This window comes from Hyla sarda, chromosome 1, assembly GCF_029499605.1.
Source record: "Hyla sarda isolate aHylSar1 chromosome 1, aHylSar1.hap1, whole genome shotgun sequence".
Classification (NCBI taxonomy): domain Eukaryota; kingdom Metazoa; phylum Chordata; class Amphibia; order Anura; family Hylidae; genus Hyla; species Hyla sarda.
The window spans coordinates 467,373,866-467,400,248 of record NC_079189.1 but is presented as its reverse complement, the minus strand read 5'-3'; the positions used below and the strand labels follow the sequence as shown (position 1 = coordinate 467,400,248).

The window sequence follows — 26,383 nt, the reverse complement described above, 5'->3', positions numbered from 1 at the left end:
CGTCTATGGACAAGATAGCGGGAGATGGGTGCAAATCCTGGTAAAGACATACGTCATCTAGGATAGCCAGGACTTTACGTATATTGGCTACAGCAGTCCTTTCCCTAACGAAACCCATTTGAGAAGGATGAACAAGGCGGGGCAACACCAAAGGCAAACGGTTGGCAATAATCTTAGAAAGGAGTTTTAGTTCAAAATTGATTAGTGATATTGGCCTGTACCCATCTGGAGTGGTATGATCTTTATCTGGCTTTGGAATGACCCGAATAAACGCTGTGTTCATCTCCTTTGAGATACCAGTACCGTTAAGATAGTTATTGTATAGTGTCAGAAGCGTGGGAGTTATTTCAGGCATGAGAAGTTTATGGAAATCCCCGGAGAAGCCATTCGGTCCTGGGGCCTTAGAGGACAGTAAGGATTTAATGGCATTAGATAGTTCCTCAGTGCTAATGGGGGCATTTAAATGAGCAAGATCTGATTCTATCAACGTGGGGAAGTTAGCTTCCGCAATCCATCTTCTAACAGGGGAAGAAGAATCACCTGTATCAGAATACAGAGCCTCAAAATAGGACCGTAGTAAGGAACAGATGTTTTTCAGGTCAGTCACATGGGTTCCGACCACATCATTTAGAAAAGGAATGTGAGCAGAAACATGTGAGCCTTTGGCAAAACGTGCCAGCAATTTGCCTGGTTTGTTGCCAAACCTGAACAATGTTGCATCAAGGTAGGACCTATTCAGATTTTCCCACTTTTCCATCCACAATTCATAATCAGACTTGGCGACCTTCCACTGAAACTTATTGTCATCAGGCACTCACCCTTTTCCAAATTTGCTGTGCCACCTGCTTTTTGGAGGAAGTGACATACGCCATGATTCACCCTCTTAAAACTGATTTTGCGGCCTCCCAGAATATCTGTGGATCCACATCAGGGGTAGAGTTATGTTGTACATATTCCTCACACCAACCTCGTAGAAGAGACTGAAACTGTTCATCTTTCGCCAATCCCTGAGGAAAGTGCCAGATGTAGTCTGTCCCTCTGGGAAAGACATCCAAGCAACAAATAATTACTGGGGTGTGGTCGGATATGACTATGTCAGTGATGCGGTGTTGAGTGATCCTGGGTAATAGAGAAGGAGTGGTGAGAATGTAATCTATTCTGGACCATGAATTATGTGCATGTGAGTAATGTGTATATTCTCTGGAATCAGGATGTAATAAATGCCAGGTGCCGTTAAGGCCTACCTGAGATGCCCATGTAGCAATAGTGCGGTCAGATCTACGTCTCTGTGAAGCTGTAGGTAACTCCGTCCGTCTCCTATCCTCCTCAACAGTGATCACTGAGTTAAAATCGCCACCTACAACCTGGAGCACTGTAGCGCAATAAAGATGCAAGTTCTTCCAGGAAAAAACGGTTATCATCATTAGGACATATGCATTTAGTCCCACAATGCGGAGGTAATGTGTGCCCTACACCACCTCCTGCCGGAAGAAGACATCAACTTGTAAGAGAAGGACTTATTAACGTGTCGTCAACAAATTTTTTTACATAATGTAGATAATAACATTATATGTATATTTGTAATATACATTAGTTAAAAAATTTGTATATTTTTGTCTCTATGAAGAGTCCAAATACAGGAAGTGTGGGTGGACAAGCAGGGCTCTGTGCACTATGAAAAAGCAGGACAGTGTGCACTGAGGCTCTATAATATGCTTCTGGCTCATACATCAGAATGATTGACAAGCCAGGAGCCTGCACAGAGCCCTGCTTGTCCTACCCTTACTTCCTGTTTTTGGACTCCTCATAGAGACACACAGACAATAGCTGCAGGAACAGCATTTTTTCACCCAAAAATATCCACAATTTTTAACCAATGAATATTACAAATATACATATACTGGTATGATCTACATTATATAAAAAGTTTTTGTTGATGATAGGGACACTTTAAACAAGATTAAAACCCCCACCTTCCTGTCTACAGCAGAAGCTCCAATAACCTTTCCTATCTACCATTTTTGCATTCTAACAAAATCTTCCTCCACTAAATGGGTTTCTTGCAACATAGCAACATCAGGAGATGAATGTTTAAGGTGTCTGTGGATTATATTTTGTTTGTGGGGAGATCTTAGGTAACTACGTACATAAAATATAACAGGTGGAACTGGCAGTGCAAGAATATTATATATACAGATAAAGTGCTTCCGAGCTACAACAAATGAACACCGAAATAACAATTCCCAACTCCTTACCCCTCCCTCCAAAACAAACCCCCCTGAGAAAGAGCTCACTATAAAGGCACCAATAAGAGCTCCCATATCTCTTTGGACTTCACTTCTTCCTACACAGTAAAGAAATGTGTAAAAACAAGAAATTCGCAATAGAAGCTTCAGTCCACTCCCAGCTAACTCTAAGAGGTATGCATATAGGATAGCAACAAGAATGCAGTCAAGTACTTAAGTGGTACATGTGTCCGAACTCGCGTCCCGATCAGCAGGTAAATTCTCAAGGTGCATATCCCATGGAGATATTCTAGTGGTATCTGTGCCAATGCCATGGCTGGATGAACGTCGCGCCTCCAGACGAGACGGTTGCGGTTGCCGTGGAGGAGTGGAGCAATAGGTGAGAAAAGTTTGCGGTTACGAGACACTTCTGATGAAAAGTCTCCAAATAAAAGTAAGTGGCTACCATCCAAGAATAGGCCGTCACGCTTCTGTCGGTAAGCACGTAACAGTACGGTCTTGTCAGTGAAGTCCAAGTATTTAACAATCACCTGCCAAGGTCTATTACGGTGAGCAAAACTGGGATACACTCCACTATCCGGCGGCTCTCTCAGGTCCGGGCCAAGTCGATGCACCCGCTCCACCCGGCAACGGTGAGGTAAGCCAGGTAGTTGAGGAAGGGTGGACTTATAAAGATGGCGGAGGTTACGTGGGTGGACCGTCTCTGGGATTCCCACTATCCTCAGGTTGTTATGTCGAGAATGATTTTCTAAATCCTCGACCTTGTCCCACAAGCGCTTGCAGTCGGCATCAGTAGCTGAGTCCCTTGAGGACATAGCACTAGTAACAGTCTTTAAGCCATCCACTCTCCCCTCCGCTTCAGTTAACCGCTGCGCATGTGACCCCACCTCAGCTTGTACTTGCAGTAAAGTAGCCTGGAGCGTAGAGATCACAGTATCCTGTAGGTTCGGTGATATCTTTTTCGCCACAGGCGTTGCCAGATGTTCGTAGTCAATTGGGAACAAGTCCGAGTGCGTTGGAGAGGGAGCGCGGCTGGAGGTCGGGGAGTCCGCCATCTTGTCCGCCTCCACAGCATGCCTGGAGCCGGAACCCTGGCTTTTGGAGCGATTGCGGTGACCCATTCTGAGCAGGTACCTCTCCAAAAAGAGGTCCAACAGCCGTGGAACCAGGTAGAGCCCCGTGAAAGGAGCAGGATGTGGGTAATAGGGTTTAGTAGAGCTAGCGGGAGCAGAATCGAAGTACCGTGCATCTTTACAGCATGGCGCCGGAACCGGAAGTAGAAATTTGTTTTAATGTTTCCCATTACGATCAAAGGTAGAAGGTTTTTGATGTGGAATAATTCACATGATTTTTACCCGTGAGAACAAGTCTTTTTTTATAGTTGTTTCTTTATGTGTATTTGTGGGTTGTTTGTGATATTTGTTAATGATGTGGTACATTTAACCTACATAAATGGTTTTCAATTAAACTCATTCATATTGTCAATATTGAATTATTTGTCAAAGTCAAAAGTGTTGTCTGTGGCCAGCCTAATAGTGGTAGCATTCTGCAAACATTTTCTAAAGAAACTATTTGAGTATAATGGCTGTGACACATCTTGATGGTTTATTCATTCATACATAAAATTTACCATAATACATACAGAGGTTTTCATTATGGGGTTCTATATGAACAATTGTCATTTTCCATCCAAGAGCATATTATGTAGGCATTTGCTGCACTGCTTCGAGTAGAGAAAATATCTGTAATGTGGCGGTGTACAGTGGCACAATAGAGCCCCAGGTTCTGTATTAAGCATAAGGCCTTGCTGAGAGTTGATGGAAGGCTTTGGGGAGGTCCACGATATGGCATTGGATGGGCCTCAGAGAAGTTGATCGAGAAGCTTCTCTCCTGCACATGATGTCTTATTTCCTTAAAGGGGTACTCCGCCCCTGGCATCTTATCCCCTATCCAAAGGGGATCACCACTGCGGCACCCCGCTTTCATTACTGCACAGAGCGAGTTCGCTCTGTGCATAATGACGGGCGATACAGGGGCCGGAGCAGCGTGACGTCATGGCTCCGCCCCTCATGACATCACGGCCCGTCCCCTTAATTCAAGTCTATGGCAGGGGGCGTGACGACCACCATGCCCCCTCCCATAGACTTGTATTGACGGGGCGGGCCATGACATCACGAGGGGCTGAGCCATGACATAACGATGCTCCGGCCCCTGTATTGCCCGTCATTACGTGCAGAGCGATCTCGCTCTGCGCAGTAATGATAGCGGGGTGCTGCAGCAGCGATCCCCGGGGTCCCCAGCAGCGGGACCCCGGCGATCTGACATCTTATCCCCTATCCTTTGGATAGGGGATAAGATGTCTAGGGGCGGAGTACCCCTTTAAGTCTTGTCCCTTCTCCTATATGGTTTCCCATTCAGGCGTGTGCCAATAAGGAGGTAGAGAAAGTAGCTACTGCTTTTTTTCTCATGAGGTCGTAGACTTGCAATGGCTGGACATTTCTACTTTGTACAGTGTTTCAGCCCCTCCTCATAGTCCCAGCTGAGGACTTTGAGGGGTATTTCGGGTGTCACACCACTTCCGTTCATGTCTATGGGGGGGGCATTACTCCCCCCATAGACATAAATGGAGGGGGCGCGGTGTGACATCAAGGCGTTACATCACGTCTCCAGTCCCGAAAACCTGGAGGTTTTCGAAACTGGAGACGCAGTCCCGCATAGAATGCAGGTGCTGGAGGGAGATTGCGGGGGGGTCACAGCAGTGGGCCTCCCGCGATCAGACATCTTATCCCATATTCTTTGGATAGGGGATAAGATGTTCTTGCCCAGAATACCCCTTTAAGCAGACTGGTTGTCAGATTTAGTGCAGAAGGCTCTCGACTTTGGCACCTAGTGACAATTGCTGTGACCCTTATAGCTACAGCACTGATAATAAATTATATATCAAGTACAGTGGATAGAGGGGCCACATTTTCTTATGCTACCACATTCTGTGTTTTTTAGATGAAGAAGTTCTATAAAGATGAATAAGAGATACATACATACATAGAAATATATTTAATGTATAGATATCCAAATAACGTTTATTATCATATGTTAAAAAGATGTTCTATAACTGATGTTTCTGAGGCATGTATTCTCAGGATGGTAGGATGTCTCTACATCCTATAAGCTTACAATGTTATTAAAAATCCTGCGGATTGTTCATGATTTCCTGTGCCATAAGGATTTATACCAGTAATAAAAGATAAAATGATCACCAGGATGTTATGTGACAGTCAATGTTTATTCCTCTTTCTCTTCACCATGGGTGATGATATGCACAAGGTTTTTGTAGTTTAAGTTTCCAGTCACATCAGGTGGGAAAGCTGTGAACATCTGGTCAACCTGTAATAGATGGAAAAAAAACAAGTGAAAGGCAAGAACTTTGTGCTTCTATTTTTGTTTCTGGTAAAGATTCGGATTGTTTTTTGTCAAAAGGGTCCTCTGACACCTAGGGAAAATTAAGCACTATTATGGACATTTATCAACGGGTTTAGTCAGGTTTTCTTTACTATAATTGTCGCAAAATTGTCACAACTGCGACTACGTGATTTTTCATGCGACATTTTGACTGGAAAGCGAGAAAAGCAAGTTTTCCAAAAATTAACTACGTAGTAATAATTTTAAAATGGACTACGGGTAGTCAGATATTTATTAACTGCGACAGTCGCAACTGCGCAAAAAAAAGTCGCAACAGGGTTAAAAATTGACTAAATTTACTCCAGCTCAAACATGGAGCAGAAAAAGCTACTACCAAAGTAAAAAAGGAAAAATTGCTTACGTGAAAGAAAATTATCAACAGGCTGAAACCAGTTGATAAATACGTCGCACATAAGCAAAAAAAAAAGTAAGGAAAAAATTACTAAAAAAAAGAATACATAAGCAAACATTGATAAATGTCCCTCAATATGACCCATTGAAATTGATTTAGCAATACATACTCTAAATGGATCCTCCAGATTGAGAACTTTTTTTTGTAGCGTCTTTCTGTTCACAATATCCCAGATTTACTAAAACTGTCTTAAAAATATACTGTGTAAACTTAGATTGGACAGTTTAAAAACACGCCAGATTTATCACAGGCTAAGTTCACACGTCGTAATACATATTTTTTTTATATTTTATTTAGTTTTGCTGGTTACGGATAATGCATGCGTAAAAAAAAAAATGTCAGTACTGGTCTTTCCTGGACCATTGAAACTTAGAACCATACTCAATATACAATGCCAGAAACAATACTGATCCATGGCTTGGAAGATCTGACCAATCAGAATGAGCACTAGAGTATAGTGTGGTACTGCAATGCTCTCTCCCTGTGCCAGGACTAGCTGCATCTTTAGATGCCTATAGATTTATGGTTGCTATCAGCTATTTCTGACTTTTCTATGTAAGGAGTTTATTTATTTGGATTAGTTAAGTTATCTTGTCATTTTTCCTTCATCTTAATTTTATTAATTTTTTTTGGGTTGAGATTTTAAGAATTTGGAACCAATTACTATTTTTCTAGCACTGAGTTCTGGTGTCAAGATGTCTTAAAATGTTCATCCTGGAATCAATTCATTCCTTACTACCCTGTAACACTAAATATTAGAAATAAAATTGCCTTTGTTTGTGAGATGGATGTAGAAAACTGATTTATTTTTTCTAGGCTTCAGAGTTATCCTTACACAGATTAGTCTACCATATGGCTCCTAACTACACTGCTCAAAAAAAAATAAAGGGAACACTAAGATAACACATCCTAGATCTGAATGAACTAATTGTATGAAATACTTTCATCTTTACATAGTTGAATGTGCTGACAACAAAATCACACAAAGATTATCAATGGAAATCAAATTTATCAACCCATGGAGGTCTGGATATGGAGTCACACTCAAAATCAAAGTGGAAAACCACACTACAGGCTGATCTAACTTTGATGTAATGTCCTTAAAACAAGTCAAAATGAGGCTCAGTAGTGTGTGTGGCCTCCACGTGCCCGTATGACATCCCTACGATGCCTGTGCATGCTCCTGATGAGCTGGCAGATGGTCTCCTGAGGGATGTCCTCCCATACCTGGACTAAAACATCCGCCAACTCCTGGACAGTCTGTGGTGCAACGTGGCGTCGGTGGATGGAGCGAGACATGATGTCCCAGATGTGCTCAATCGGATTCAGGTCTGGGGAACAAGTGGGCCAGTCCATAGCATCAATGCCTTCCTCTTGCAGGAACTGCTGACACACTCCAGCCACATGAGGTCTAGCATTGTCTTGCATTAGGAGGAACCCAGGGCCAACCGCACCAGCATATGGTCTCACAACGGGTCTGAGGATCTCATCTCAGTACCTAATGGCAGCCAGGCTACCTCTGGCAAGCACATGGGGGGCTGTGTGCCCCCCCCCCCCCACACCAAAATGCTACCCCACAACATTACTGACCCACCGCTAAACTGGTCATGCTGGAGGATGTTGCAGGCAGCAGAACATTCTCTATGGTGTCTCTAGACTCTGTCATGTCTGTCACATGTGCTCAGTGTGAACCTGCTTTCATCTGTGAAGAGCACAATGTGCCAGTGGCGAATTTGCTGTTAGGAATCACGGCAGGTGGACAACAGGTGGTGGATCATCTGGGCCTGTGTGGAAGGAGACTTGAGCAATGCCATGGTGCGGGGTTTAAGGTGCCACTAGTTTTCACAAGAGCCCACCGCAAAGCGTGATGGTCTTGCTGCGGCAGGTGGCACCCAGGTCGTGTCATTACCCCTGGCACGACTCATCTACACAGGTAGCTGGGGGGGGGGGGGTGACGTGGCACAGGCAGAGACTGGCAGGACGTGGCTGACAGGACGTGACTGACAGGACATGGCAGGCAGGACGTGGCAGAATGACAACAGGACGGCAGGAACATGGGTACCGGATAGGACGGAACTAGGAACAGATACACTGACTCTGGGAACAAGACTTCACTAAGGCAAGACAACCAAGGAATACCAAAGATCCGCCCACGGAAACAGGGAGGGGCTAGAACTAATTGGGTGCTGGCCCTTTAAGAAAGTGAGCTCCGGTGCGCGCACGCCCTAGAAAGCAGAGGTACGTGCACTGGAGCTGCGGGGACACATGGAACAGAGACACAGGACCGTAAGTGACAACGGGCTGAGATTTGCATGCGGGCACATCCCGCAATGCGAATCTCAGCCCCTCCGGCAGCGGGGACAGAAAGCGAGTCCGGCCGGAGCGCAACTGGCAACTGTAACATTACCCCCCACCCCTTTGGTCTCCCCTCTTCTTTGGAACTCAAAGAGTTCCTAATACCTGAGACCAGGGGGGCACTGGACAGGGCAAAGGCTTAAAGTAACTAACAGGCTTCTGGCAAAGAGTCTTACGTCTTCTAAGATGAGCACCTGGAGAGAAAAAATTTACAGAAGACAGCACAAGAAAAACAAGACAATGAACTTGGCAAAATGCAAGAAGGTCCAAATCCATTGCCTCTTCGACAAGAGGCGAAGTTGGTAGCAAGTAAGGATGTTGAGAAACCAGACGACGTACAGACAGGCAAGGCTGGGAACCAGGAGACACTGCAGGAGCCAGAAGGTGCAAACAGATAACATCCATAGCCTCTTCGGCAAGAGTCAAAGTTGGTAGCAAGGAAGGATGTTGGGACTCCAGACGAGGTACAGACAGGCATGGTTGGGAACCAGGAGACACTGCAAGAACTGATAGTGGGCCAGATTGTGGTACCTGCTGCTGTTGCAAGGCCAAAAGCTGTTGCATCACCGCTGAAAGTAACTTCAGTTGTTGCGCTTGACGGCCCTCGACAGCGGAAAGAACTTCGGGCAGAGGTACTTCAGCAGAATCCAAGGCCGGATTGAAAAGACCCAAAAAATCTGACAAAAGAACCCCAGCGGAATCCACGGCCGGATCTTACTGTTAGGAATTATGGCAGGTGGACAGCAGGTGGTGGATCCTCTGGGCCTGTGTGGAAGGATACTTGAGCCGTGCTAGGGAGTGGGGTCTAAGGTGCCACTGGTTTTCACCAGAGTCCACCCCAAAGCGGGAGGGTCTTGCTGCGGCAGGTGACACCCAGGTCGCTACCCCTGGCACGACTCGTCCATACATGTAGCTGGGGGGTGATGTGGCACAAACAGAGATTGGCAGGAAGTGGCAGACAGGACGTGGCAGACAGGACGTGGCAGGCAGGAGGTGCTAGAATGAAAACAGGACAGGGCAAGAACATGGGTACCAGATAGGAAGGAACTAGGAAGAGATACACAGACTCTGGGAACAAGACTTCACTAAGGCAAGACAACCAAAGACAACCAAGGAATACCAAAGATCCACCCCGGGAACAGGGAGGGGCAGATACATAAATCACAGGTGCATGTGCTAGAACTAATTGGGGGCCAGCCCTTTAAGAAAGTGAGCACATGCCTCTACCTTCTAAGGCGTGCGCGCGCCGGAGCTGCAGGGACACATGGAACAGAGACACAGGACCGTAAGTGACAATGGGTGCGTCCCGCAATGCGAATCTCAGCCCCGCTGGCAGCAGGGACAGAAAGCGCTCACGGCTGGTGAGTTCGGCTGCAGCGCAACTGTAACATTTGCCAATCTTGGTGTTCTCTGGCAAATGCCAAACGTCCTGCACAGTGTTGGGCTGTAAGCCCAACCCCCACCTGTGGACATCAGGCCCTCATAACTCCCTCATGGAGTCTGTTTCTGACCATTTGAGTGGACACATGCACATTTGTGGCCTGCTGGAGGTCATTTTGCAGGGCTCTGGCAGTTCTCCTCCTGCGCCTCCTTGCACAAAGGCGGAGGTAGCGGCCTGCTGCTGGGTTGTTGCCTCCACGTCTCCTGATGTACTGACCTGTCTCCTGGTAGCGTCTCCATGCTCTGAACACTATGCTGACACACACAGCAAACCTTCTTGTTACAGCTCGCATTGATGTGCCATCCTGGATGAGCTGCACTACCTGAGCCACTTGTGTGGGTTATAGACTCAGTCTCATGCTACCACTAGAGTGAAAGCACCGCCAGCATTCAAAAGTGACCAAAACATCTGCCAGGAAGTGTAGGAACTGAGAAGTGGTCACCACCACTTGCAGAACCACTCCTTTATTGGGGATGCCTTGCTAATTACTTATAATTTCCACCTGATGGCTGTCCCATTTGCACAACAGCATGTGAAATTGATTGTCAATCAGTGTTGCTTCCTGAGTGGACAGTGAGATTTCACAGAAGTGTGATTGACTTGGAGTTATATTGTGTTGTTTAAATGTTCCCTTAATTTTTTGAGCAGTGTATTATATGCTAGTACCTTTGTTTTCAGCAACAATATTAGACAATAGACCTTCTCTAAATGAGGATCCATTGACGATGAGCTGGCTGCTATGCATCTGTTATTGCCAGGGTAAATTGTGTGGGTAGTGTGTAAATGTGGCATCCATTCAAATGATCTTTATACAGAAATACAGGAAAGTTTCTAACAGGGAACTCTACTAGGACATCCATAAAGTCTAATAGTGCTTATCGACAGGCATTATATCAGTAGCAAGTCCCCTTTAATGCTATGTGGCAATGAACAGCATGATGGGGTTAATGCAAGTAAGAAATTCTGACGTTATTAAACCCACTAAAGGATGTTCATTCTTATAACACCAAAATAGGAAAAATATTCCAGATTGTGTTTATTCAGTCATAAATAAGTATGGAAATTGAGCTTAAAATTGTACCTCTTCACTTGAGAACCTCTCAGCCTGAGTCATAAGCATTTCTCTTATGCTAAAAATAAAACAAAAAAGATGAGTTAAAAGACAGCTCAGAATAGAATACCAGCACCAGCACCGCAGACACCTGTACTTACTAATCTGATTTGAGAAGGCCACTGCCTTCAGGGTCAAACACTTTGAATGCATTTAGAATTGTCTCCTCTGGATCAGCCCCTGTAAGTTTTATCACATATTAATTCACTATTTAAACATCTTATTAGTTATAGTTATACAATAGTTATATTTAAATTATCCTTATTAATAGTTATATGTCATTAAAACAAAATATCAACTACCATTCCACCATTATAATAGCAGCTATTTGGAGATTACTATAACCAAAAAGACCATTAGCCATGAGCCATTTAATAAAGACTATTCCAGATTAATGCAGTAACCTATAATAGGGTAAGAGTATACACTCTCTTGTCTCTCTTAAAGGACATCTGCAGCTTAAATACACTTATCCCCTATCCCAGCGGTCAGACGCCCGGGATCTCCCAAACGAGGCACCGGCATTGCCGTGCTGTTCTGCAGCTAATTCAGGTACGCCCCCTCCACACCCTTCCCCATACAGCTCTATGGGAGAGGTGAGGAAGCATGAACTCTGCATCCCCACCTCTCCCATAGAACTACATGGAGGAGGCATGTCGGCCGCGGCGTCATGCTGTGGCCGGCATGCCTCCAGCATGGGAGAGTTGCGGAGGAGCCTTGGCCCCGTACACGTGATCAAACACTTATCCCCTATCCCCTACCAGATTTCCTCCCCCAATTCTTTAATACAAATCCTTAAATCATATGATGAGAGAACTACATAACTTGCAATAAGAATGGGAACGACCAGAAGTACTTTTGTTCGAACTGGTGCTTAAGTACAGTTAGAAAGACAAATAATTCCCTGGAATACTCATTTAAGGACCCAAAAATGCATTATTGTGCTTGTTGAGCAGAATATTTGCACAATGCTGCTCTTTCTTTATGCTGTCTTTGTGTGATAATAATTTTTTAGATACCAAACTCTGAAATGAGTGAAGGGGCAAGGTGGCTCATGGAGTTATGGCCAAAACCTTTAGTAATGTCAATGTAGCTAAGGTTAAGCTGTGGGGTGGTGCAGCCCACAGCCAGGGGCTTGGTCGGGCTGCAGTGGGGCTGCCTGGCCACTGGGTCTTTCCCCCTGTGAGCATGGTGTCTCGGAGGCAGTGGTCGCCACCCGGCGCTACGCCAGTGTTAGGTTAGGGAACCACTCTGACTAGGTGGTCTTGATGTGGCGAGTGAACTTGTACTTTTTTGATCAAAATGTATGCGAACAACCTGTTTTTTTTTTTTAAATTATGCTGAGAAGCAAGTAGATCAAAATACAAATGGTGGAAGTGCGGCTATGTTTCTCTCTTTGTGTTGTACATTTGTAACTAAGGTTAGGCATGCGTGTTAAGAAATGTCACTATAAGCCCCTCTTCAATCCCTGACTCTTACCTACTGAAATGGTCATCTCAGCTCAATGGCTTTAGAAAGGGCACATTGTATAGTTATACCTTACAACGTAAATCGTACTCAGCCACACCAGATATCTTAAAGGCTAAATGGGAACTTGAACTCAAGTGATTTACAGAGCAGTAATGGAGTTCTGCTTACTCATCCCCATTTGGTATTTATTTTGATTTGTTTTACGGATTGTTGTTATGTATTTTTACACTTATTTGTGTAAGGCTTGAAAAACTCAATAAAAATTATGATACAAACAAAAAATTGGACTTCCTTGTACTGAAGCAATGCATGTGAGTACCCTAGGAAACTTGGATACATCTTGGATAACTCTCTATAGACTCTTGGTAGAATTTATAAAATACAGACCTTTCAACTTTTCTCCGAACATTGTTAAGAACACAGTGAAATTGATTGGTCCCGGAGCTTCTTTTAACATTTCTTCCAGTTCTTCATTTTTCACATTCAGACGACCTTTGAAGACATAGCAATATGGGTGTACTATAATACAACAAATATGTGTCACGCATTGTCTAAAAGTGTAGCAAGTTTGCACCCTTCTTGATGTGGAATGTATAAATTACCTATAAATTTTAAATGGTTTTCAGTATTAGAAAAACAGAGCTCGTCTCTTTTCCATTCACCTTAATGGAGATGCTAAACCACACATACTGAAGACAAGTGTGATTTTTTAAAGAAATCAGTTCTGTTTTTCTAATGCTGGATAACACCCTTCAAGGGTACGGCCACACGCAGCGTCAAATACGCCGACGCCAGTCACTGTCACCGCTGGACGAAGCAGGGAGCACGCTCTAGTGACTGATGTTGGTGCATCTGTAGGGGGATATACGCTGTGGATGCGCTATGTGTGACACTACCCTAAGGGTGCATTCACACAAATCGGATTCACAATTGTGAATCAGCAGTTGTAATATCTACAGTTTGAAGTACATAAGAATTCTACAGTTGTGGATTTTACAACGTCAAATCCTGTGTGTGTGAATGCACCCTAAGGGTAGGGTCACACATAACGGATCCGCAGCGTATTTTACAGCGCAGATCCGCCAGTCACCTGACCCATTTTGAGCCTCCAGCTGTTGCCATCCCTTGTTCCCCGGCCTCGCTCCGCCCATGGCCTGCTCACAGCGGCAAACCACAGGGGGCCTGTGAGTTGGCGAATGCACTCTGACATTGCGGCTGACATCGCGGAGTAGCCACGATGTCTGAGTGCACTGCACATGTACAGTGTACTCAGACATCGCAGCTGCTCCACAATGTCTGAGTAGACTTGGCGACTCGCAGGCCCCCTGTGTGGCTGCTCATAACCGTGTATTGCCACTACGAGCAGGCTAGAGGCAGACGCTGCGGATCCGTTACGTGTGACCAAACCCTAAAAATGTTTACTTCCCCAGGTGACAAATACCTAAGAGTTTGCCTTTAGAGAGATAAACTGACTATTTTTATCTAATAGTAAAACTGATAACAGCTGTATAGTCTCCAATGAAAATGGAGAGTTCTAGAACCTACACAATTATGCAGATAGTGTTACAGTTTCATGTGTAGACATGGCAGTGCGGTATGTGTGACATTTAAGTCATTTATGTACTGAATATCCAGCATGTAATAATGAAGGATTAACTTGTGGGATAATTCTTGGAACTCCTCGTATATAACTGGCAGCCCGTTCTCAGTTGTGGTTTTATTAGCAGACTGTGTTTGTTATGCTTTGAATGTTTTTCACAAGCCTCTTCTTGCTCAGAAGGAGAATGTGATGCATATACAATCATGACTCTTATTACCTAAAGCTGCAAAGGTATCTCTGAGATCTTCTTTATCAATGAACCCATCTCTATTCTGGTCCATGATGGTAAATGCCTGAATACAGAAGAATTAAATACATGTTAGTCAGTTTTATTAAAAGGATTTTCTCTATTTTTGAAGCATACCTGTCAGACAACATTTTTTTATTTTATTAAAATTAATATGTTACTCAGTCCTTAATCCTGACCATATACATCCAATTTTTATGCCTCTATCAACTATATGTATTATATAAATACCTCTTTTCATTACCTCACAGTGTTGACATTGTCTCAGGGGAAGGGGGCGTTTCCCTCCCTTGTGGTGGTGGGAGGTGATTGGTGTGTCTGCTCATGCAGCCTTATCCATGAGTCATCTCTTGCCCATGACTCATGGACAAGCCTGATGCTGCTGTAGGACTGGTTAGTGTCCCAGTAGGTATGGGGACCCCTAGTGGTGGGATTCTCAGGAGCCATTTTCTTTATTAAATATGCACATATTACAAAAGGTCTTTAATTTTCATCAGTAACAATACATAAAAAGTTTTCGGATCTGACATTGCCCATTTAACATCTATTTTGACCACTGTGGTCAGTCTCTTGTTCAGCACTCTATCATGGTGTTTGGATCTAATAAGGAGCCCAATAGAAAATAAATAATTATGTAAACTTTAACGTAGTATAACTACCGATTGTTTTGCTTTTCCTATAGGAGCACTGAGACAGATACTAAAACATTAAGCTTTTTTTTTGTACATTAAAATGGGGACTACCATCTTGCCTGAGCAGTTTTTAAAAGCAATTAGTGAAATTGTTTATGGCAAGTCTCATAGACATAAAAAGCAATAGAAAGGATTCTACTGAGCATTCTCTGTAACCTTTTCACAGGTCATTCTACTGGAGGGGCAAGCGGTCCCTAATCCAGCTTGCCCCCTGACTGATGAGCAGTTTCCCTTTAAGACAAACACCTGTAAGTCTGCTCTCCCCCTCCCCTTGCTAGTGTCCTTAGGGGGGGGGGGGGTGCTTTTGGAGCTGGGCGAATCCTGTCCTGTAGTTTTCTCAGGTCTTTTGCACCCTTCCCCTGCTTTATTTTCAGCACTCCCTGTGCGCACTTCATTCCCCCAGCCCTACTTCCCCCCCCCACGCCCGTTCTTTGGAACCCAGCGGTTTTGTCCCATCCTCCCTCTCCGTTTTGTTTATGTTCATTGTTTTCCTCAGTGTTTTCTGTGTTATTTAATTCATTTCAGCTGGTGTTTGTGAAGTCACAGTGGGTGGTCATTGAAGGCGAAAGGTGGTCAGTCTGGTGTTGACTGGAGGCTCTGTGGCAGTACCGACCAGATAAAGTGCCTAAAGTTAAATATTTGGTTATATATATATATATATATATATATATATATATATATATATATATAAATAATAAATGCTGTGGCCAACCACCACCCATTTAAAAGCTTACATTGTTGTGTGGTCTCTGGATTTAAAAGGGGAGGGTCTGAAAATTGGGGTGTTAGAGAATAGTCAGTCTCAGCAGTCAGGGAGGGGGATGCTGTTCTCTGTTGTGAATGGTGGGGAACCAGTCAACTTTTACTGTCTCTGATAAAGAGAAAGGCAGAAATTACCTGTACAGAATTGGAAGTCTCATGTAATTTTTAGCCCTTGTGGAAAGAATGGAAACTGCAAGATTTTAGGATCATAAAATATAGATGGCAAAATGGAAACAAGAAAGCATGTCCAGCGGAGGAGGTGAGATTCCAAGGCTTTGTTAGATAAAAAGCAACATCAGGTAATGGCAAGTGTCCTGTGACACGTATCAGGTGTTATGCATACCCTTTGATACGATTAATGGTGTGCAAAACACCTGAATTGTGCCACATGACACTTGCCATTACCTGATGTTGCTTGTTGCTTTTAATTTAATGAAGCATTGGAATCGCACCTCCTGCACTGGACATCCTTTCTTGTTTCCATGCTTGGCTTTGGGTGTTACCCAACACCATCTGAGACGCAGGGGGAGAGAGAGGTGAGCTGGATTGTGTGGGTTCTATAGATAGCAAAATGGAAAATTAGAAAAAATATTACCAAAAATATCACCTAAATAGAGCCTTAAATGAGCTAAACTTCTTGACATGTGTGCAGTTCTTGACATAAAATATGTTAGCTCTGTCATTGTGAAAAATTTTGCACAATTTGCTACATTTTATTACTGCACACCCATGCTAACTGAAAAATGTCTAAAGGCACGAAGTGATTTTCACTTTACACTCAGACCTAACTGTTCAATTCTATACATAGTCTATTTCATTCCATCCTAAAGCAGATTTCACACTACATTATCAGTGCCCCTTAGACGTGTTAGACCTGACTGGCCTCTTAGACATGTAATGTAAACCTATGACAAAGACCACTTAGGTACCCATTATAAAAACATATATTATGTGATATATATATTTTTTTTTTACTGGATCCATCTTGATAGAAAAGCATAGAAGTCTTCACTATTCTATCCAGAAAACCTGAGAAATACAACCCGAATTGAAGCCAAATTGACATGCTTTTGCCAGCAGGGCCATATTTACAGCTTGTGCTGCCCTAGGCACTTAAAGGGGTATTCCTTCCAATAGTTATTAGCTTCTGAAGTTGAGTTGCTGTTTTCTGTCTAACTGCTTTCTGATGACTCACGTCCTGGGAGCTGTCCAGCTCCTATGGGGATATTCTCCCATCATGCAAGGGATATTCCCCCATCATGCACAGCTCCCGTGACATGACATCATCATTGAGCAGTTAGACAGAAAACTTCAGAAGCTAATAACTATTGGAAGGATTAAGATTTTTTAATAGAAGTAATTTACAAATCTGTTTAACTTTCCGGAGCCAGTTGATATATAAAAAAAAGTTTTTGCCTGGAATACCCCTTTAAGGTGATTCCATGGGCACTGGAATTTTTTTCATGCAGATCTGTCACAAATACTCAGCAAAAAGCATATCAAATATATGCAGATTTTGTTGCATATTAACTGTGGATCTCACCCATATACACAAAAAGTAATCAGAAGTAGTCACAAACTCATCTAGATTCAATTGAATTTTTTTCTCAATGCCGCAGCATGGCATCCACATCAAACATATTTATTATTTACTCACTGAAGTGCTGCCCCTCTCACTGCTGCCCTAGGCACAGGCCCATGAGGGCCTAATGGCAAATATGATGACCATGTATGCCAGGTAACTGGGGCCTAGAGATCATTTTATTGCATACAATAGAACCTCCACACTTATTTTACAGTATAACGAATACTACTGGACACTGATTAAAACAATGTAAAATCAGCTTTATTATTGTTCCATTTTCCTACACACATCATTTACCTCCTTAAATTCCTGAATCTGGGTTTGCTCAAACATGGAGAATACATTGGAGTTGGCACCTTCTGCCCTCTTCTTTGCTTTCTTGGGAGACTTGAGAAAGATTAGATACATATTTATGTAAAATATCATTCAAAGGAAACATATTACTTTTGTTGTTTGGCTATTTCCATGCAAAAAAGGTTAATTTTAGACAATAGGTGACGTACAAATAAAAAAAATGAAACCAATATTTTATGTCAATATATAACCCGACATTGAACTGGTATGCAGCATGAAATAGCAGCAGTAGGCAGGGCTGGTGCAAGGATTTTTGCCACCCTAGGCAAAAGCTAATTTTGCTGCACCATTGACTCTCCCCACCTTACTACTGGGGTGATACCCTGTAACAAGCCCCCCTCCACATGTAATTAGCTTACTACTGGGTGACACTATAAGAAACCTTTTCCTCATGCTGCTGGCTGAGTGAGTGGTTCGGATGCTGGTTGTCTAACTTTCTTGCAGCAGGCAGAGTGGAACCCCCCATCAAGAGAGTGCTCTAGGCAGCTGCCTATTTTGCCAATAGGCAGAGCTATCCCAGACAATAGGTGTTTTGGGGTGCTCAGAACCGTGTGCTCCCGTACCCCAGTCGGACCGGCGCTGAAATCCATTGACTTTAACCCCTCAAGGACCAAGTCCATTTTCACCTTAAAGGGGTATTCCAGGAAAAAACTTTTTTTTATATCAACTGGCTCCAGAAAGTTAAACAGATTTGTAAATTACTTCTATTAAAAAATCTTAATCCTTTCAATAATTATCAGCTGCTGAAGTTGAGTTGTTGTTTTCTGTCTGGCAACAGTGCTCTCTGCTGACATCTCTGCTTGTCTCAGGAACTGCACAGAGTAGAAGAGGTTTGCTATGGGGATTAGCTTCTAAACTGGGCGGTTCCCGAGACACGTGTCATCAGAGAGCACTTAGACAGAGAAGAACAACTCAACTTCATCAGCTCATAAGTACTGAAAGGATTAAGATTTTTTAATAGAAGTAATTTGCAAATCTGTTTAACTTTCTGGAGCCAGTTGATATATATAAAAAAGTTTTTTCCTGGGATACCCCTTTAAGGACCAGAGCATTTTTTTGCACATCTGACCACTGTCACTATTAAGCATTAATAACTCTGGGATGCTTTTACTTCATTCTGATTCCGAGATTGTTTTTTCAAAACATATTCTACTTTATGTTAGTGGTACATTTTTGTTGATACTTCTCATTTCTAGGTAAATTTTTTTTAGAATTTTTCTAACTTTGAAGCTCTCTGCTTGTAAGGAAAATAGACATTCCAAATAAATGATATATTGATTCACATATACAATATGTCTACTTTATGTATGCATCATAAAGTTGACATGTTTTTACATTTGGAAGACATCAGAGGGCTTCAAAGTTCTGCCGCAATTTTCCAATTTTGAAAAAAAATTCAAAATCTGAATTTTTCAGGGACCAGTTCAGTTGAAGTGGATTTTTTACACTCACATGTTCTTGCAGACCCAGTTTTTGAATTTTTTGGGGGAGAAAAAGCTCCCCAAAATTTGTAACCCAATTTCTCTTGAGCAAGGAAATACCTCATATGTGTATGTCAAGTGTTCGGTGGGTGCAGTAGAGGGCTCAGAAGGGAAGGAGCAACAATGGGATTTTGGAGAGTGAATTTTGCTGAAATGGTTTTTGGGGGGCATGTCACATTTAGGAAGCCCCTATGGTGCCAGAACAGCAGAAAATCCCCCAGATGGCATACCATTTTGGAAACAACACCCCTCAAGGCACATAACAAGGGGTCCAGTGAGCCTTAACACCCCACAGGTGTTAGATGACTTTTCGTTAGTCAGTGTAAATGAAAAAACATTTTTTTCACTAAAGTGCAGTTTTTTTCCCCAAATTTACAATTTTTACATAGGTTAATGGGAGAAAATGCCCCCCAAAATTCGTAACACCATCTCTTCTGAGTATGGAAATACCCCATGTTAGGACGTAAAATGCTCTGCGGGCGAACTACAATGCTCAGAAGAGAAAGAGTCACATTTGGCTTTTGGAAAGCAAATTTTGCTGAAATGGTTTTTGGGGGGCATGTCGCATTTAGGAAACCGCTATGGACAGAACATCAAAAAACCCACAAAAAAACCCCCACAAAAACACCACATGACATACTATTTTGGAAACTACAGCCCTCAAGGAATGTAACAAGGGATACAGTGAGCCTTAACATCTCACAGGTGTTTGACGACTTTTTGTTAAAGTTGGATGTATAAAGGAAAAAAAAAATTTCACTAAAATGCTGGTTTGTCCCCAAATTTTACATTTTTACAAGGGGTAATAGGAGAAAATGACCCCCAAAATTTGTAACCCCATTTCTTCTGAGTGTGGAAATACCCCATGTGTGGACGTCAAGTGCTCTGCTGGCGCACTACAATGCTCAAAAGAGGAGGACCGCCATTGAGCTTTTAGAGAGAATTAGTTTGGAGTGGAAGTCAAGGGCCATGTGCGCTTACAGACCCCCGCCCCCCCCCCCCGTGGTGCCAGAACAGTGGACCCCCCACATATGACCCCATTTTGGAATGAGTATTTACACTCCACTGGCGTGTGACAGATCTTTGGAACAGTGGGCTGTGCAAATGAAAAATTACATTTTTCATATTCACGGACCACTGTTCCAAAAATCTGTCAGACACCTGTGGGGCGTAAATGCTCACAGCACCCCTTAATACATTACTTGAGGGGTGTTGTTTCCAAAATGGGGTCACATGTGGGGGTTTCCATTGTCCTGGCACTATGGGGGCTTTGTAAACACACGTGGCCTCCAATTCCGGACAAATTTTCTCTCCAAAAGCCCAATGGCGCTCCTTCTATTCTGAGTATTGTAGTGCACCCGCAGAGCACTTTACATCCACATATGGGGTATGTTCTTACTCAGAAGAAATTTTGGGGGGCTTTTTTCCTATTTTCCCTTGTGAAAAAGAAAAATTTAGGGTAACACCAGCAATTTAGGGTAACGCCAGCATTTTAGTGAAATTTTATTTTTCCACTTTCCCATTTAATGAAAATTATTTAAACACCTGTGGGGTGTTAAGGCTCACTATTCATTCTGTTAGGGGTGTAGTTTCCAAAATGGGGTCACATGTGGGTATTTATTTTTTGGCATTTATGTCAGAACCCCTGTAAAATCAGCCACCCATGTGCAAATCACCAATTTAGGTCTCAAATGTACATAGTGCGCTCTCACTCCGGAGCCTTGTTGTGCGCCTGCAGAGCATTTTACGCCCACATATGGGGTATTTCTGTACTCAGTAGAAATTGCGTTCAAAATTTTGGGGGTCTTTTTTTCCTTTTACCGCTTGTCAAAATAAAAAGTATGGGGTAACACCAGCATGTTGGTGTAAATTTTTTTATACACTTTTCCTTTTCATAAGGGGTAAAAGGAGAAAAAGCCCCCCAAAATTTGTAGTGCAATTTCTCCCGAGTACGGAAATACTCCATATGTGGTCCTAAACTGTTTCCTTGAAATATAACAGGGCTCCGAAGTGAGAAAGTGCCATGCGCATTTGAGGACTAAATTAGGGTTTGCATAGGGGTGGACATAGGGGTATTCTAAGCCAGTGATTCCCAAACAGGGCGCCTCCAGCTGTTGCTAAACTCCCAGCATGCCTGGACAGTCAGTGGCTGTCCAGAAATGCTGGGAGTTGTTGTTTTGCAACAGCTGGAGTCTCCGTTTTGGAAACACTGCCGTACGATACTTTTTTCATTTTTATTGGGGGGGGGGGGGGGTGTGTAAGGGGGTGTATATGTAGGGTTTTACCCTTTATTATGTGTTAATGTAGTGTAGTGTTTTTAGGGTACATTCGCACTGGCAGGTTACGGTGAGTTTCCCGCTAGGAGTTTGCACTGCGGCGAAAAATTTGCCGCAGATCAAATATGAAGCAGGAAACTCACTGTAAACCCGCCCATGTGAATGTACCCTATACATTCACATGGGGGGGGGGTCAATCCTCCAGCTGCTTCAAAACTACAACTCCCAGCATGTACTGACAGGCCGTGCATGCTGGGAGTTGTAGTTTTGCAACAGCTGGAAGCACAGTGGTTGGAAAACCTACAGTTAGGTTCTGTTACCTAACTCAGTATTTTCCAACCACTGTGCCTCCAGCTTTTGCAAAACTACAACTCCCAGCATGTACTGATCGCCGAAGGGCATGCTGGGAGATGTAGTTATGCAACAGCTGGAGGTACGCAACTACAACTCTCAGCATGCCGAGACAGCTGTTTGCAACATCTGGAGGGCAACAGTTTAGAGACCACTGCACAGTGATCTCCAAACTGTGGCCCTCTGGATGTTGCAAAACTACAAATCCCAGCATGACCAGACAGCAAACTGCTGTGTGGGCATGCTAGGAGTTGTAGTTTTGCAAGATCTAGAGGGCTACAGTTTAGAGACCACTGCACAGTGATCTCCAAACTGTGGCCCTCTGGATGTTGCAAAACTACAAATCCCAGCATGACCAGACAGTTCAGCTGTCTGGGCATGCTGGGAGTTGTAGTTTTGCAACATCTGGAGGGCTACAGTTTAGAAACCACTGTATAGTGGTCTCAGACTGTAGCCCTCCAGATGTTGCTAGGCAACTCACCGGCTTCCGTAGGATCCAGGCAGCCGCATCGCTGTCCTCTTCTGCCACCGATCACCGCCGTCCCTGTCGGTTTCCCCGTTCTGCCCTGCCAATTCTGGGTGGGCAGAACGGGGAAACAGAAAGTTAACCCCCCAATCTGCTATTGGTCATCGCTTCTAGACGACCAATTGCAGGGATAGGAGGGGTGGCACCCTTGCCACCTCACTCCTATCCCTTCATGGGGATCGTGAGTGTCTTGGACAACCCCGATCCCCCTTATTTTCCGGTCACTGGAGACCCGTATGACCCGGAATAGCTGCAAACATTTGCGGCGATCGCTGACATGGGGGATTCTCAGGACCCCTCTGGGCATTTTTCACGGGGTGCCTGCTGATAGATATCAGCAGTCACCCCGGTCCGGTCCCCGCCCGCCGTGCAGCGGGGACCCAAATTCCCACGGGCGTACAGGTAGGCCCTTGGTCCTTAAGTACCAGAGAGCAAGTGCGTACCTGTACACCCTTCGTCCCCAAGAGGTTAATGAGCCAACCGGAGTCTCCGTTCGACTGCGGTCGGCTTATTTTCGACCCGTATCCAGTTTTGTGACCGGACCTAAAACTGTAGTATACTACGGTTTTAGGTCCGGTCACAAAACCGGATACGGGGCAGAAATGATCTGGCCGGACTCAAACGGTGACCTCTCAAATTGGAAAAAAATGATAAAAGTCATACATGCTAATAAAAACTACAGCTCACCCTGCAAGAAGTGCTAAAGTCAGTTGATGGAAGAATAAAAAAAGTTATGGGAGTCAGAATATGACCCCACAAACCAATTTTCTGTCCACAGTTGTAAAGCAGAACAAAACTATATACATTTTGTATTGATGTAATCATACTGTAATCATATAAAACTACATTTTTCTCCATTCCACTCCATAAATGATTGCTTGTTTAGAAGTTTTCAGTCTAGTATATAAAAGGGGTAGTCCAGAAAAAAAAGAAAAAAAAAACTTATCCTCTTTCCACAGGATAGGGGATTAGAGTCGGATGCCCGTCTCTCTGAGAGGAGTCCGTACTATAGATGGCACATGCTCCATTTAATTCTATGGGAGCACTGAAGAGACCTGAGTGCCGTACTTGGGCATCTCCGGCGATCCCAAAGAAATTAGTGGAGTGAGAGCCATCTGTCATATCAGAGAGTTGGGGTGACGGGAAGGAGACTTTGTGGGGTCCCAGCGGTCAGGCCTCCCTGCAATCAGACACTTATCACCTATCCTGTGTATAGGCGATACGTTGTTTTTTGCCAGACTATCCCTTAAGGGGATGTCCTCATACATCATTATCAACAGAAAAGTAAAAAACTACATAAGGGGATAATTGAGTAATTCTATAAACATACTGAATTGTGACATTGTGACCTCTCTTCAAAAGTTGCATCAGGAACTCTAAAATCAGCATATCACAATTTTTTATGGTAATAAAGGGGTATTCCAGACCAAGAAAAAAAAGCTACTGTTCTAACATCTCCAGACCCCAGCATTCACTGCTGCTTCCTTGTTCCTGTTATGTGTCAACCCCACAGGAACTACCCTCGCAGCTTGTGACTGGCTAAGGTGGGTCACAGCTGTGTAAAAGAAACTGGCAGTTTCTGACCAGGAGGCAGAAATGGTACCAGAAGGCAGAAATGAGTGACGGAGACTAGGAGCGATTGGAATGACAGCTGCAGGGAATCAGGGCAGGTGAGTATCATTTCTCTTTCTGATTCTTTATGATTAAAATGTACTGAAAGGATTAAAAAAAAATTATAGAAGTAATTTACAAATCTGTTTAACTTTCTGGCACCAGTTCATTTAATAACAAAAGTTTCCCACCGGAGTACCCCTTTAATATTATTGTCTGTAATATGTAATTCAAGTACTGGGTATCTCACTGCTGGGACCCACATAGATGAGCCCTAATCTGTATAGGAACTGCAGGGGATATGAAGCTTTGCACAGTTCCTGTTTAAATCCCTAGGTTGTGTAGGTATTGCATAGATGTGCTGAGTCAGTATGATAAAGCAGGTCCAGTAAAGTTAAATTGATCTCTTTGGATCACACTTGATCATTTTAATCCAGAGAGGTAATAATTATCAAAAATCACCAAAAACTTACATATTGTGTACCTAATATATATTGCAACATATACTGTATGACTAGAAAGTATATATAATACAAATACAAATATGGACATCAAGGGACATGTATCATTGTTGGTGTGCGGTTTTACTCTGTTTTTTACATTGATGGTGTAGGTTTGCTCAAAATAATGCTGTAGTGCGACAAAAAAAGTGCTCGAGTTATGAAAAGGTGACACGATAACTTTGCTATCCACCGCAAAAAAGGATCCATCAACCACCATAACATAGAAAACAATTTGAAATGCTCTATCAAAATATGCTCACAAAAAACCACTGCGCAACAAACAGCGCAACATTATAGAACAGAAAACCAATGTACATACAGGCCGGCATTTATCATTGTAGGTGTAAGTGAAGCATTTATCATTGTAGGTGTAAGTGAAGCATTTTTCTACACTTTTTTTCTGGTAATGTGTAGGAGCACCACATTTATTAAATGGTCACAGAACATATGATAAATTTTGTGCAGGTCACATTTTCTGAAATTTCTCTCTTCACATACACCAAAAAGCTAAGCTAAATTTGGGCTGGTGTAGTTTTAGAGACTTTTCAGTGGCATTGCACCTTTTTTGCGCCTTGTCACGAAAAAGGCGCAGTTCATAAAAACCCTTCCATTTCATGTGTATTGCCAAAATCAGTGGATTGCGACTCAAAATCAGCAGAAATGTGTAAACCAAAAGGTGCAAATAAACCCTGCTTGCACCTTTTTTTCGCCTTTTCTAGACACATAAAACTGTCTAAAGACAATGGCTGACATTTATCATTGTCTTTAGACTGTTTTTTGTTTCTAAAAAAGGCGCAAGCAGGTTTTTTTTGCGCCTTTGTTTGCGCCTTTTGGTTTACACATTTCTGCTGATTTTGAGTTGCAATCCACTGATTCTGGCAAAACACATGATATGGAAGAGTTTTATGAACTGCACCTTTTTGTGAAAAGGCGTAAAAAAGGCGCAAAGCTACTGAAAAGTCTCTAAAACTACACCAGCCCAGACTTAGCTTAGCTTTTTGGTGAATGTGAAGAGAGAAATTTCAGAAAATGTGACCTGCACAAAATTTATCAAATGCTCTGTGATGTTTAATAAATTTGGTTCTCCTACACATTACCAGCACACAAATAAGCACACAGGTGTAGAAAAATGCTTCACTTACACCTACAGTGATAAATGCTTCACTTACACCTACAATGATAAATGCCGGCCAAGTACTATACTGGGAATTTAGTAATATTTGCAACTAGTCAACTAAAATAGTCCTGACATAATCGAATCTTCATCTTTCCACTGCTTTCCACTAAATGATGATATAAATATATATTAATGTTAAAAATGTCTATATTTTACTTACCATTGTTCAGCTGGTACGTGGGATGTTACTGTCAGGCAACTTCTTAGACCTGATCTGTGAGCACTGTCCAGACAGACAATAAATAAGCCCCCCTACTAGTTATAAATAAACTCATGACCACTTTTGGCAGTGTAGGGTAGCCCCCTCCTCAGTCAAGCCTTTCCCTTGTCTCAAGTCTTGACACATTGTTGTGCACTGATGATATGTGAGACAAAGAAGATCTGAAGGTTACCGAAACATAATGCTTGTGTAGCTCCATCCCATATGCAATCTTATTTAAAGCAACAATGCCACAACAGATGGCTGAGAACACGACTCATGACAATTGCTGCTGATGTTACACTGTTGGCAGAATACCAGCACTTAGTTTCATGCAATTGTTCCTCATTTGCTTTTATTCTTGATTTACAGTGGTACCACACGGTATATAAAGGGCAGTATGGATTAGAAGAAAGGGAGTGACAGTGTATCAGCGTATCAGTAAATGCCTACATATGTATTGTTCTAACGGTGACTGAACTGATGACAAATAAAACAAATAAGTCATTCTTTCTTTTTTCCCCA

General features: G+C 43.1%; 1 protein-coding gene across 3 annotated transcripts; it reads right to left on the bottom strand.

Annotated features, from left to right (window-relative positions):
- Window positions 1-5,102: 5,102 nt before the first annotated feature.
- On the bottom strand, window positions 5,103-25,983 carry MYL2 (myosin light chain 2). Of its 3 annotated transcripts, XM_056552350.1 has the most exons (7): window positions 25,820-25,983; window positions 17,678-17,767; window positions 14,312-14,387; window positions 12,882-12,986; window positions 11,126-11,204; window positions 10,995-11,043; window positions 5,103-5,630 (listed from the first exon to the last, which is right to left on the bottom strand). In XM_056552350.1, exons 1-7 carry the CDS (start codon window positions 25,820-25,822, stop codon window positions 5,529-5,531), a joined length of 504 nt encoding a protein of 167 aa, XP_056408325.1. In that variant the 5' UTR covers window positions 25,823-25,983; the 3' UTR covers window positions 5,103-5,528. The 3 variants fall into 3 exon arrangements, with proteins under 3 accessions (XP_056408325.1, XP_056408326.1, XP_056408327.1); XM_056552351.1 differs by lacking the exons at window positions 17,678-17,767; window positions 25,820-25,983 and adding an exon at window positions 15,931-16,065; XM_056552352.1 differs by lacking the exons at window positions 17,678-17,767; window positions 25,820-25,983 and adding an exon at window positions 14,586-14,723.
- Window positions 25,984-26,383: the final 400 nt, after the last annotated feature.